The 13,825-nt window shown below is 49.2% G+C and overlaps 1 protein-coding gene across 1 annotated transcript in view; it reads left to right on the top strand.

Moving 5' to 3' along the window:
* LOC121857093 overlaps positions 1 to 13,038 on the top strand; it is a 74,762-nt gene extending 61,724 nt beyond the window's left edge. Inside the window, exon 5 of the mRNA XM_042352964.1 lies at positions 12,953 to 13,038. Coding sequence (XP_042208898.1) covers positions 12,953 to 13,038 — 86 coding nt within the window. The remainder of the gene's footprint in view (positions 1 to 12,952) is intronic.
* The last annotated feature ends 787 nt before the right edge of the window (positions 13,039 to 13,825 follow it).

Below are 13,825 nucleotides of genomic sequence, written 5' to 3'. Positions count from 1 at the left end.
GGTCAGGCACAGTCAGTAAGTGGTGATCAGGCACACAGTCAGTAAGTGGTGGTCAGGCATACAGTCAGTAAGTGAGGTGGTCAGGCAGCACACAGTCAGTAAGTGATGGTCAGGCACACAGTCAGTAAGTGGTGGTCAGGCACACAGTCAGTAAGTGGTGGTCAGGCACACAGTCAGCAAGTGGTGGTCAGGCACACAGTCCGGCAAGTGGTGGTCAGGCACACAGTCAGCAAGTGGTGGTCAGGCACACAGTCAACAAGTGGTGGTCAGACACACAGTCAGCAAGTGAGTGGTCAGGCACACAGTGGCAAGTGGTGGTCAAGGCACACAGTCAACAAGTGATGGTCAGGCACACATTCAGCAGAGTGGTGGTCAGACACAGTCCGGCAAGTGGTGGTCAGACACACAGTCAGCAAGTGGTGGTCAGGCACACAGTCAGCAAGTGGTGGTCAGGCACACAGTCAGCAAGTGGTGGTCAGGCACACAGTCAGCAAGTGGTGGTCAGGCACACAGTCAGCAAGTGATGGTCAGGCACACAGTCAGCAAGAGTGGTGGTCAGGCACACAGTCAGCAGAGGTGGTCAGGCACACGGTGGCAAGTGGTGGTCAGGCACACAGTCAGCAAAAAAGTGGTGGTCAGGCACACAGTCAGCAAGTGGTGGTCAGGCACACACAGTCAGCAAGTGGTGAGTCAGGCACACAGTCAGCAAGTGATGGTCAGACACACAGTCAACCCAAGTGGTGGTCAGGCACACAGTCAGCAAGTGGTGGTCCAGACACACAGTCAGCAAGTGGTGGTCAGACACACAGTCAGCAGTGGTGGTCAGACACACACAGTCAGCAGAGTGGTGGTCAGACACACAGTCAGCAAGTGGTGGTCAGATTACACAGTTAGCAAGTGGTGGTCAGACACACAGTCAGCAAGTGGTGGTCAGGCACACAGTCAGCAAGTGGTGGTCAGGCACACAGTCAGCAAGTGGTGGTCAGGCACACAGTCAGCAAGTGGTGGTCAGGCACACAGTCAGCAGAAGTGGTGGTGAGGCACATTCAGCAAGTGGTGGTCAGGCACACAGTCAGCAGTGGTGGTCAGGCACACAGTCAGCAAGTGGTGGTCAGACACACAGTCAGCAAGTGGTGGTCAGGCACACAGTCAGCAAGTGGTGAGGTCAGGCACACAGTCAGCAAAGTGGTGGTCAGGCACACAGTCAGCAAGTGGTGGTCAGACACACAGTCCGAAAGCAAGTGGTGGTCAGACACACAGTCGGCAAGTGGTGGTGGTCAGGCTCACAGTCAGTAAAGTGGTGAGGTCGGGCACACAGTCAGTAAAGTGGTGGTTAGGCACACAGTCAGCAAGTGGTGGTCAGACACACAGTCAGCAAATGGTGGTCAGACACACAGTCAGCAAGTGGTGGTCAGACACACAGTCCAGCAGAAGTGGTGGTCAGACACACACTCAGCAAGTGGTGGTCAGACACACACTCAGCAAGTGGTGGTCAGGCACACAGTCAGTAAGTGGTGGTCAGGCACACAGTCAGTAAGTGGTGGTCAGGCACACACACAGTCAGTAAGTGATGGTCAGGCACACAGTCAGTTAGTGGTGGTGGAGCACACAGTCAGTAAGTGGTGGTCAGGCACACAGTCAGCAAGTGGTGGTCAGGCACACAGTCAGCAAGTGGTGAGTCAGGCACACAGTCAGCAAGTGTTGGTCAGGCACACAGTCAACAAGTGGTGGTCAAGACACAGTCAGCAAGTAGGTGGTCAGGCACACAGTCAGCAAGTGGTGGTCAGGCACACAGTCAACAAGTGATGGTCAGGCACATTCAGAGTGGTGGTCAGGCACACATTCTTAAGTGGTATTCAGACACAGTCAGCAAGTGGTGGTCAGACACACAGTCAGCAAGTGGTGGTCAGACACACAGTCAGCAAGTGGTCCAGGCACACAGTCAGCAAGTGAGTAGTCCAGGCACACCACAGTCAGCAAGTGGTGGTCAGGCACACAGTCAGCAAGTGTGAGGTGGTCAGGCACACAGTCAGCAAGTGATGGTCAGGCACACAGTCAGCAAGTGGTGGTCAGGCACACAGTCAGCAAGTGGTGGTCAGGCACACAGTCAGCAAGTGGTGGTCAGGCACACAGTCCAGCAAGTGGTGGTCAGGCACACAGTCACCAAGTGGTGGTCAGGCACACAGTCAGCAAGTGGTGGTCAGAGACACAGTCAGCAGGAGGTGGTCAGACACACAGTTAGCAAGTGGTGAGGTCAGACACACAGTCAAAGCAAGTGGTAGTCAGGCACACAGTCAGCAAGTGGTGGTCAGGCACACAGTCAGCAAGTGGTGGTCAGGCACACAGTCAGCAAGTGGTGGTCAGGCACGGTGGCAAGTGGTGGTAGGCACATTCCAGCAAGTGGTGGTCAGGCACAGTCAATAAGTGGTGGTCAAGCACACAGTCAGCAAGTGGTGGTCAGACACACAGTCAGCAAGAAGTGGTGGTCAGGCACACAGTCAGCAAGTGGTGGTCAGGCACACAGTCCGGCAAGTGGTGGTCAGGCACACAGTCAACAAGTGGTGAGGTCAGACACACAGTCAGCAAGTGGTGGTCAGACACACAGTCCAGCAAGTGGTGGTCAGGCTCACAGTCAGTAGAGTGGTGGTCAGACACACAGTCAGTAAGTGGTGGTCAGGCACACAGTCAGCAAGTGGTGGTCAGGCACACAGTCAGCAAGCAGAAGTGGTGGGTCAGGCACACAGTCAACAAGTGGTGGTCAGGCACACAGTCAACAAGTGGTGGTCAGACACACAGTCAGCAGAAGTGGTGGTCAGGCACACAGTCCAGCAAGAGGTGGTCAGACACACAGTCCAGCAAGTGGTGGTCAGACACACAGTCAGTAAGTGGTGGTCAGGCACACAGTCAACAAGTGGTGGTCAGACACAGTCAGCAAGTGGTGGTCAGGCAAGGCAGTCAACAGAAGTGGTGGTCAGGCACACAGTCAGCAAAGTGGTGGTCAGACACACAGTCAGCAAGTGGTGGTCAGACACAGTCAGCAAGTGGTGGTCAGACATAGTCAGCAAGTGGTGGGCAGACAAACAGTCCCTCAGCAAGTGGTGGTCAGGCACACACAGTCAGCAGAGAGTGGTGGTCAGGCACACAGTCAGCAAGTGGTGGTGAGTCATGGTGGTGGTCAGGCACACAGTCAGCAAGTGGTGGTCAGGCACACAGTGGCAAGTGGTGAGTCAGACATGGTCAGCAAGTGGTGGTCAGACACACAGTCAGCAGAGTGGTGGTCAGGCACACAGTCAGCAAGTGGTGGTCAGGCACACAGTCCAGCAAGTGGTGGTCAGGCACACGGTCAGCAAGTGGTGGTCAGACCTCACAGTCAGCAAGTGGTGGTCAGACACTAAGTCAGCAAGTGGTGGTCAGACACACAGTCAGCAGAGTGGTGGTCAGACACACAGTCAGCAAGTGGTGGTCGGGCACACAGTCAGCAAGTGGTGGTCAGACACAGTCAGCAAGTGGTGGTCAGGCACACAGTCAGCAAGTGGTGGTCAGGCACACAGTCAGCAAGTGGTGGTCAGGCACACAGTCAGCAAGTGGTGGTCAGACACACAGTCCAGCAAGTGGTGGTCAGACACACAGTCAGCAAAGTGGTGAGGGTCAGACACACTCCAGCAAAGTGGTGAAGTCCAGGCACACAGTCAAGCAGAGTGAGGTGGTCAGGCACACAGTCAGCAAGTGGTGGTCAGGACACACAGTCAACAAGTGGTGGTCAGACACACGGTCAGCAAGTGGTGGTCAGACTTACAGTCAGCAGTGGTGGTCAGACACACAGTCAGCAAGTGGTGGTCAGACACACACAGTCAGCAAGTGGTGGTCAGGCACACAGTCAACAAGTGGTGGTCAGGCACAGTCAGCAAGTGGTGGTCAGGCACACAGTCAACAAGAGGGTGGTCAGGTACACAGTCAGTAAGTGGTGGTCAGGCACACAGTCAGTAAGTGGTGGTCAGGCATGCACAGTCAGCAAGTGGTCAGACACACAGTCAGCAAGTGGTGGTCAGACACAGTCAGCAAGTGGTGGTAAAACACAGCCAGCAAGTGGTGGTCAGGCACACAGTCAACAAGTGGTGAGTCAGGCACACAGTCAGCAAGTGGTGGTCAGGCACACAGTCCAGCAAGTGGTGGTCAGGCACACAGTCAGCAAGTGGTGGTCAGGCACACAGTCAGCAAGTGGTGGTCAGACACACAGTCAGCAAGTGGTGGTCAGACACACAGTCAGCAAGTGGTGGTCAGGCACACAGTCCAGCAAGTGGTGGTCAGGCACACAGTAAGTGGTGGTCAGGAGCACACAGTCGGTAAGTGGTGGTCAGGCACAGTCAGTAAGTGGTGGTCAGGCACACAGTCAGTAAGTGGTGGTCAGGCACACAGTCAGTAAGTGGTGGTCAGGCACACACAGTCAGCAAGAGGTGGTCAGGCTTTTACAGTCAGCAAGTGGTGGTCAGGCACACAGGCAGCAGAAGTGGTGGTCAGACATAGTCAGCAAGTGAGGTGGTCAGACACACAGTCAGCAAGTGGTGGTCAGGCACACAGTCAGCAAGTGGTGGTCAGGCACACAGTCAACAAGTGGTGGTCAGACATAGTCAGCAAGTGGTGGCCAGACATAGTCAGCAAGTGGTGGTCAGAGACTTACAGTCAGCAAGTGGTGGTCAGAGCACAGTCAGCAAGTGGTGGTCAGAGACACAGTCAGCAAGTGGTGGTCAGAGACACAGTCAGCAAGTGGTGGTCAGACACACAGTCAGCAAGTGGTGGTCAGACACACAGTCAGCAAATGGTGGTCAGACACACAGTAGTCAGCAAGTGGTGGTCAGGCACATAGTCAGCAAGTGGTGGCCAGACATAGTCAGCAAGTGGTGGTCAGACATAGTCAGCAGAGTGGTGGTCAGACACACAGTCAGCAAGTGGTGGTCAGACACACAGTCAGCAAGTGGTGGTCAGGCACACAGTCAGCAAGTGGTGGCCAGACATAGTCAGCAAGTGGTGGTCAGACACACAGTCAGCAAGTGGTGGTCAGAGACACAGTCAGCAAGTGGTGGTCAGAGACACAGTCAGCAAGTGAGGTGGTCAGGCACACAGTCAACAAGTGGTGGTCAGACATAGTCAGCAAGTGGTGGTCAGGCACACAGTCAGCAAGTGAGGTAGTGGGCCACACAGTCAACAAGTGGTGGGTTGAGCACACAGTCAGCAAGTGGTGGTCAGACCTCACAGTCAGCAAGTGGTGGTTGAACCACACAGTCAGCAAGTGGTGGTCAGGCACACAGTCAGCAGAAGTGGTGGTCAGGCACACAGTCAGCCAAGTGGTGGTCAGGCACACAGTCAGCAAGTGGTGGTCAGGCACACAGTCAGCAAGTGGTGAGGTGGGCACACAGTCAGCAGAGTGGTGGTCAGGCACACAGTCAGCAGAGTGGTGGTCAGGCACACAGTCAGCAAGTGGTGGTCAGACACACAGTCAGCAAGTGGTGGTCAGACACACAGTCAGCAAGTGGTGGTCAGACACACACTCAGCAAGTGGTGGTCAGGCACACAGTCAGCAGAGTGGTGGTCCAGGCACACAGTCAGGCAAGTGGTGGTCCAAGGCACACAGTCAACAAGTGGTGGTCAGGCACACAGTCCAGCAAGTGGTGGTCAGACACACACAGTCAGCAAGTGGTGGTCAGACACAGTCAGCAAGTGGTGGTCAGACACACAGTCAGCAAGTGTGGTCAGACACACAGTCAGCAAGTGGTGAGGTCAGACACACAGTCAGCAAGAAGTGGTGGTCAGGCACATAGTCAGCAAGTGGTGGCCAGACATAGTCAGCAAGTGGTGGTCAGACATGAATCAGCAAGTGGTGGTCAGACACAGTCAGCAAAGTGGTGGTCAGACACACAGTGTAGTGGTGGTCAGGCACACAGTCAGCAAGTGGTGGCCAGACACTGATGGCAAGTGAAGGTGGTCAGACACACAGTCAGCAAGTGGTGGTCAGAGACACAGTCAGCAGAGTGGTGGTCAGAGACACAGTCAGCAAGTGGTGGTCAGGCACACAGTCAACAAGTGGTGGTCAGACATAGTCAGCAAGTGGTGGTCAGACACACAGTCAGCAGTGGTGGTCAGAACTTGATCAGTAGAGTGAGTGGTCGAACATGATCAGCAGAGTGGTGGCCAGACATAGTCAGCAAGTGGTGGTCAGAGACACAGTCAGCAAGTGGTGGTCAGGGGCACAGTCAGCAAGTGGTGGTCAGACACACAGTCAGCAAGTGGTGGTCAGGCACAGTCAGCAAGTGGTGGCCAGACATAGTCAGCAAGTGGTGGCCAGACATAGTCAGCAAGTGGTGGTCAGGGCACAGTCAGCAAGTGGTGGTCAGAACACAGTCAGCAAGTGGTGGTCAGACACAGTCAGCAAGTGGTGGTCCAGACACACACAGTCAGCAAGTGGTGGTCAGGGTACAGTCAGCAAGTGGTGGTCAGAGACACAGTCAGCAGAGTGGTGGTCAAGAGACACAGTCAGCAGAGTGAGTGGCCAGACACACAGTCAGCAAGTGGTGGTCAGACACACAGTCAGCAAGTAATTTGGTCAGACACACAGTCAGCAAGTGGTGGTCAGACAGTCAGCAAGTGGTGGTCAGGCACACAGTCCCTTGAGAGTGAGGTGGTCAGGCACACAGTCAAAGCCAAAGTGGTGGTCAGACACACAGTCAGCAAGTGGTGGTCAGGCACACAGTCAGCAAGTGGTGGTCAGGCACAGTCAGCAAGTGGTGGTCAGGCACACAGTCAGCAAGTGTTGGTCAGGCACACAGTCAGTAGAAGTGGTGGTCAGACATAGTCAGCAAGTGGTGGTCAGACACACATTCAGCAAATTGGTGGTCAGGCACACAGTCAGCAAGTGGTGGTCAGGCACACAGTCAACAAAGTGAGGTGAAGTCAGACTTACATGAGGTCAGCAAGTGGTGGTCAGACACACAGTCAGCAAGTGGTGGTCAGAGACACAGTCAGCAAGTGGTGGTCAGAGACACAGTCAGCAAGTGGTGGCCAGGCTTAGTCAGCAAGTGGTGGTCAGACACACAGTCAGCAAGTGGTGGTCAGAGACACAGTCAGCAAGTGGTGGTCAGAGACACAGTCAGCAAGTGGTGGTCAGAGAGACAGTCAGCAAGTGGTGGTCAGGCATAGTCAGCAAAATATTTAGACACATTTTTTCCTCGTTATTTTTTATTTTATTTTTTTTTAATATTTCGTTTGTTTTATTATTTTTTATTTATTTTTTATTTTATTTTTTGACGGATTGTGACTGTACCTATACCAAGGAAGAGAATAGACCAGTTAGATTTTTGTGAGAAAAACTGAAATTTTGGCAATAATATTTCCATTTACCACTAAGACGAGGTAGGGCTTGGTATATGCCATTATGAATACATATCAAATGAGCACTATACAGTCATCCCTTGGTTATAGCGCACTAGGCTATCGCGATTTTCGTTATCACTCCTCCATCAAAATCTGCGCACCTGCCGTTATAGCGCATTTTTCATGCCGAGAATTTGGTTATCACGCATTTGCCTCCAGGTGTAATGTTACCCCCTTGCTTCACCTACATCTATTGAGGATAAAATCTTTCACATACAAATTGATAACACATTTGCTGTAATCAGACATATCTAGTTGCCTCAACAATTGCAACCCCTGTTGCAATTGGGGTTGCAATTTCAAATTCTGTCATTACTAAGGGATAACGAAGTCTCTGGTGCACTCTAAGATTGAGAGAAAACGGAGGATTCAGGCATCCTGAAGCGAGAGAAAATGGACTCCTATGACGGGGCACTCAAATAAAGAAAGCATAGCTACATGTTTTGTGGACTATCCACTGTACAGTATTGAACGTACCCTTTTCATCACTTTGTATTAAACCTAGTCATGCCTGTGTGTGTTTCTGATATTTACCATAACATTATATATACCCCCTGTATATTTAATGGGTCTAAATGGTCGTAAAATGGGAGATTTGGGTTTGGGTCTTCGGTGCCTGGAACCAATTAGAATAAATCCCATAGGTTCTGTACTTTCGTTATCACGCACTCGGCTTGGTCCCAATTAGGCGTGATAACCAAGGGATGACTGTATATTCATTATAATTCACCATATGCATGCCTCTACTTCACTACTTTTCACTGTCACTTATTATTTTTCCAAGCTAGACCTATACAGTAGAACGTCGATATAATACAAGACACGTTTCAAGTGAGGTCGCTTTATGCCGAATTCACACTAAATCAAAGTGTTGTTTCAATGGAATAATTTAGTTTGGTACTTGAGAGAAACACAAAATACTAAAAAGACTGACAGTCTACCCAGATGCACCTCAGCCCATCTCCTAGAATAAACAAAACATTGTTTTTTGTAGTGTTATGTTAAAACAAACACTCGTAAATCAACACAGCTAAAATTAAGGGACGTGAAATGGTCTGTTTACTGACTGGGAAGATGGGGGGGAGGGAGGTGAGGTGATATGTTTGACAGTTGATGCCAAGGTCTAGTGCTTATTTATTTATGTCCTTAAGAGTGCCTTTAAGTTTTTCTCTTATAAAATGTCACTGAACTGACCTGGGAGAATATAATTAACATTGCTGGAATTCTTATAAGATAGTGATTATGTAGTTTAAATATATACATACAAATTTTAGTTCTAATTAATTTTATTACAAATGGCTAAAATTTATATCTCTTGTGCAATACATATGACGTTTATATTCAAATTATTCGCTGTCTTGCAAGGATTTTATCAATGCAAATTATATTCTCCTAACTTTAGTCTGTAAGCCTATAACCACCCAACCCTGGGGAGGAGGGAGGTGACAGTAACAGGATTGACAGTTGGCGCTGAAGGTCTAGTGAAGTATTCATTTGTTTATTTATGTTCTTTAGATTGAGTTTTTGTCTGTAAAATGTCATAGAAGAGACCGGGGAGAATATAATTTACAATGCTGGAATTCTTATAAGATAGTGATTAATTTGAATATAATCATGCTATAGTTTGCACTAGACAAAAATTTTAGTAATCATTTTGTACATTATTTTGAGTACAGTACAGCTTTGCCCTTAGGACAGTGTACCGTACCCAGAGAAACATTAGGCGCAACATTTTAAATATGATGCACCAGATTAACTCGTGCAAAATAAGAAAGATTCGCTTTAAATTAAAACATTGTCCTTAATTGTGGGTGTCGCTTTAAATCAATAATCATAAATTGAATCGCTTTAAATCGATGTCCTACTGTATATTATGACATGCTTTTGTACATCTGTATTATGAGTAGCCATTTCACTAGTGTCTCATAAATCCAAAAAATATTTCATTATAAACATTTCAATACACATTATTTTATCACTTCATTAGAACAAATATTGAGGGTGTAAGTAATAATTATTTGGGGGTAGTGGCACAAACACCATGGTCACCATTTTTAGCTTTTACTTTTATCTTCACCACTGATCGGCTCGTTAGCCGCTTGGGCGATCGGTCACATCTTTGTCATGCACTGTTGGCAAGTACTAGTTATTTACTGACTCTGTTACGCACTGTTGGCAAGTACTGGGCATGCACTGGCACCTGAATGTACCTAAACCTGCTCCAGTGTTAGTCAAGTCTTGTCTTGAAAGAGCTCACACTCGGTGCCGTCACAACACTCTGGCGGATTGTTCCAAGAGTTCACAACCCTCACTCCGAAAAAGTTTGCCCTCTCAGTTTTCTGGACTTGCGGCTTCTTCAATCTTGAGCTGAGACCCCTTGTGGGGTTAGCGTCCGCCAGCTCCAAGTAAGGACACTCGACTGAGTAGTGCCCCTTGAAATGCTTCTACAGTACAGTACACCTCTATTAGGTCACCCCTTGCCCGTCTGTAGTATAAGCTAGGCAAGTTCAGGTGCTCCAATCTCTCAGGGTAGCTGAGGTGCCGAAGTGCAGGCACCAGTCTGGTGACCTTCCTCTGAACATTTTCAACCACTGACAGTCCCTAGCATATCTCGGGGACCAGACGGGGTGACAGTACTCCAGATGGGGAAGCACTTCACTCTTGAAGATCGTTACGAGGGACGGACCGTCTACATATCTGAACGACCTTCTTATAATACCCAATTATTTATTTGCCTGATTTACCTTCTTCTTGCAATAGCCCGAGAACTTCAGCTCATTGTCAACATACACATCTAGGTTCTTCTCACATTCAATCTCAACTAGTGCAGTTTCTTCATCACGTTGGGACATATGATACGCCTCCTTACCGTTGGCACACCCCAGGTTCATCCTCTTACACTTCGTGACATTGAATCTCAGCAGCCATTTCTTTGACCATTCTTGGAGCTCACAGAGGTCCTTCTGCAGCTCTTCACAGTCCGCTTGGTTCTTGATTTCCCGAAATAATTTGGCGTCATCGGCAAACATTTGTATGGAGGAGTGTACAACGCCAGGCATGTCATTTATGAAACAAACAAACAAACAGCGGGCCAAATACACTGCCCTGTGGTAACCCGCTTGTGACAGGTACAGATGATGATTTCGTACCATTAATCACCACACACTGCCTGTGGTCATGTAGAAAGTCTTCTATCCACGCTATGACATTTCCTGGAATTCCGTACCCTTCCAGTTTAATTTTCAGCCTTTAGTGGGATACACAGTCGAAAGCCTTTGCAAAATCTAGGCATATATTGTCGATATTACCACCCCGTTCCAGAATATGGTTCCAAATATCCAATACCTTGAGCATTTGTGTTAAGCAGGAGCGCCCCGGCATAAAACTGTGTTGGCAGTCATTTCCAAAGTTGTTTCGTAGTTGATGTTCCATCATGGCATCTCTGATAATACGCTCAAGTACTTGAAGATAGGACTCACATAAGCCACTTTCCATTCACTGGGGACCTTTTGTTCATCCAGGCATTTACAAAACAGGATCTTCAGGGGCTTGGCAAGCTCGTTGCACTACTCTTTGCACTCTAGGATTCACCATGTCAGGGCTGGGACTCTTATGGACCTTTAGCTTTGACAGTTTATTTCTAATACCCTCTTCTGTGAACACAATGTGGGTCAGTCCTGTGGCGAACCGTCTGTCCTCAAATGCAGGAAGGTTAATCGCATCCTCTCTTCTGAACACCGGGGAAAAGAAGCTGTTCAATGCCTCAGCTTTATCCTGGTCAGAATCTGCGTAACTACCATCTTCAAGCCTCGGGTCTGATACTCCTACTCACGTTTTTAATTTTGACTTTGCATAGCGGTAAAACGCCTTTGGATTTGACTTGACCTCGCTTGCAACCAGCCTCTGGAACTCCTTTTCAACCCTTCTACACTCTGCCTTGCTTGGTTTCTGGCTCTTGTATACATCCTCCTGTCCTACTCATCGTTTGACTTAACCCACATCTTGAATTTCTGGGTTTTCTTCTTAACTTTGTTGACCGCCGCATGGTTCATGTGTAGGGATCCCATCGTATTTCTATTGAGGCACTGGGTTTGGTCTTCGGTATATATTTATCGATCAAATGGGTCACATTACTAGTTAGAATATTCAGCATAGTGTCTGCATTCTTGTGCCTTAATGAGTCAGGCCACTGGATAGCCCTCATCACTTCCCTCATCCCATTGTCATTTCCCTTGTAATATTTGCACCTTGGCCTAGCCTTATCTTGAATGACAACACTATATGGTGACTTGAGCCAATTGGGGCAAGGTGTTCTAGTTTGGCCACCAAACCCTCCTCATTTGTTATGTTGAGGTCTAGTGGCTTGGGCGTTTGCTCCCCTCTGTTATGTGTTGGGGTTTCTAACATATTGGAACAGAAAATTATCTCTCAGAGTTCTATAAAAATAGTAGCAGGGTTATTCAAGTCAATTGGGGTGAACTCGTTTCTCCAGTCGATGTCGCTATAGTTAAATTCCCCCATGGTAAGGAGGTGGCTAGGGTTGAGCATCGCTGCATTGTCTATTAAGGCTCTTAAGTTCCTTTGATTTAGTGGGCCACAGTTTGGGGATCTGTAGATACACCCGACAATAAGCAAGTCCCCTCCCTTTAATTTAATTATACACCACTTGGACTCATCAAAAACATCCTCACCCTGTACCCTCACCTGACTGGCTCTACGGTCTTGCCTAGCATAGATAACCACACCCCTCTTGCAAGTTTCTTGAGAAAGGTTCGTAAATGAGTCATATCCGGCAATACTGAACTCAAATTCCTCTGGGTTGATTCTCCTGTTCTTGTACAACAGTTCTACAACTCCTACAATATCTGGTTGGTGTACTTTCAGTAGTGTTTCAAACTCCTCTCTCTTATCAAGAAACGTGTCAGTATTAGTGTACATGACATTCAAGCCAGAATTTGTTCTCGGTAACGTCTCTGCTCTTCGTAGTAACCCCCCCCCCCATTCTCAGAAGCTGCAGCATTTGCTAAGTACACTGTATTTTGCAGGGTGTGGTTAGAAATGTCATTGTTTACAAGGCGCTCGCTGCCTCCCGGGTGGTAGGTGGAGCTGGTGCCACCTCCCAGGTGGGGGTGGAGGGTGCGCTGGTGCCCCCTGGCCCTGTGTCGGCACACTTGCTTCCACTACCCTCCCCCTGAGTATAACCCATGTACACCTGACACTGTTCCTCCTTGACTCCTCCCTCTTCTGCTTCAAGTCCTGCAGGAGCTTCTTGTGCTGCTCCCTCTGCATTACCGTGCGATCTGGTTGAATGAATACACTCCGAGATGCCTCGCTCCTTGCTAAGTTTTTTGCTTGCCGAATAACCTCTCATTTCTCCTTCTCGCTCACTAGTGTGACCCTGAGGGGGCGAGGCTTATTCCCCTGCTTTTGTCCCAGCCTCCTCACATCCTGAGGGGTTGATGGCATCTAAGAACCTCTGTACAAATAGTCTTAAACTGCATCTTATCATGTGTTATCTTACTCACAGTTCCCTTTGCTCAGTCTCAGAGATCTAAAACCATGATTGTTCCTATGGGCTTGATGCCTGGCGCAGAGTTCCTCCTCTCCCTTTAACAGTGGTCCGCACTTTCATTTCTTCGACATTAATTCTTCAGAGTCCCTTTAGCTGCTGTAGAACCTGTTCTGATCCCATTATCGCCTCGTGTCCCTGCTTAATATGTCAGCATAACTTCTTCTTAGCAACTACCTCAATTTGGCTACTTCCTCAGTCTTAGCAAGGATCTCTTCCCAACTGCTCCAGTTTGGCAACCAGCAGGGTCTAGCTTCATAAGTAGTCACACATGGCGAGTCCCTCACAGTGTGGTAATGGCCTGTGGGGTATGGGTTGTTTGTGTTCACACTCAGGATGGGATGGAGAAAGGAAACTCACAATGTGCTCTCTGAATAATGTTGTATTGGATGTACAATGCAGCTTGGTGCTGGGAAGGCAGCATGGTTACAAGCGTGATGTTACAAGCGTGGTGAGGGTGCTCAGAGGAGGACAGCTTGTGGGTCGCCATTCTCGCCGGCGGGAGCGAGGACCGCCAGGCAGGCGGAGGAGGAGGTGTTGCTGGCTGGTTGGTGTAGGTAGAAAGAGAGAGATCATCCGCGAGGTCAGGTCTTAAATAGCGAGGATAGGCGTGGCTTAGTAGTTGACCTCCGTGATGTATGGCGGCGCTGGTTGACCCAGACCACAAGGCACACACTGTGGAATTCGCGGGGTCGGCTACTCGGCGACAAACAGCGTTTGTAGGGGAGAAATCCACTACAATACTCCCTCCTTCCCTCCAGGCGGTGTAGGAGACTTGTTGTCTGCAGGGTTGCATAGCACATGCGAGGCAGAACGGGCGGTGCATGCCTC

Source organism: Homarus americanus, unplaced genomic scaffold, assembly GCF_018991925.1.
Source record: "Homarus americanus isolate GMGI-L3 unplaced genomic scaffold, GMGI_Hamer_2.0 scaffold1024, whole genome shotgun sequence".
In the NCBI taxonomy this organism is placed as follows: domain Eukaryota; kingdom Metazoa; phylum Arthropoda; class Malacostraca; order Decapoda; family Nephropidae; genus Homarus; species Homarus americanus.
This window is presented reverse-complemented; position numbering and strand designations above follow the sequence as displayed.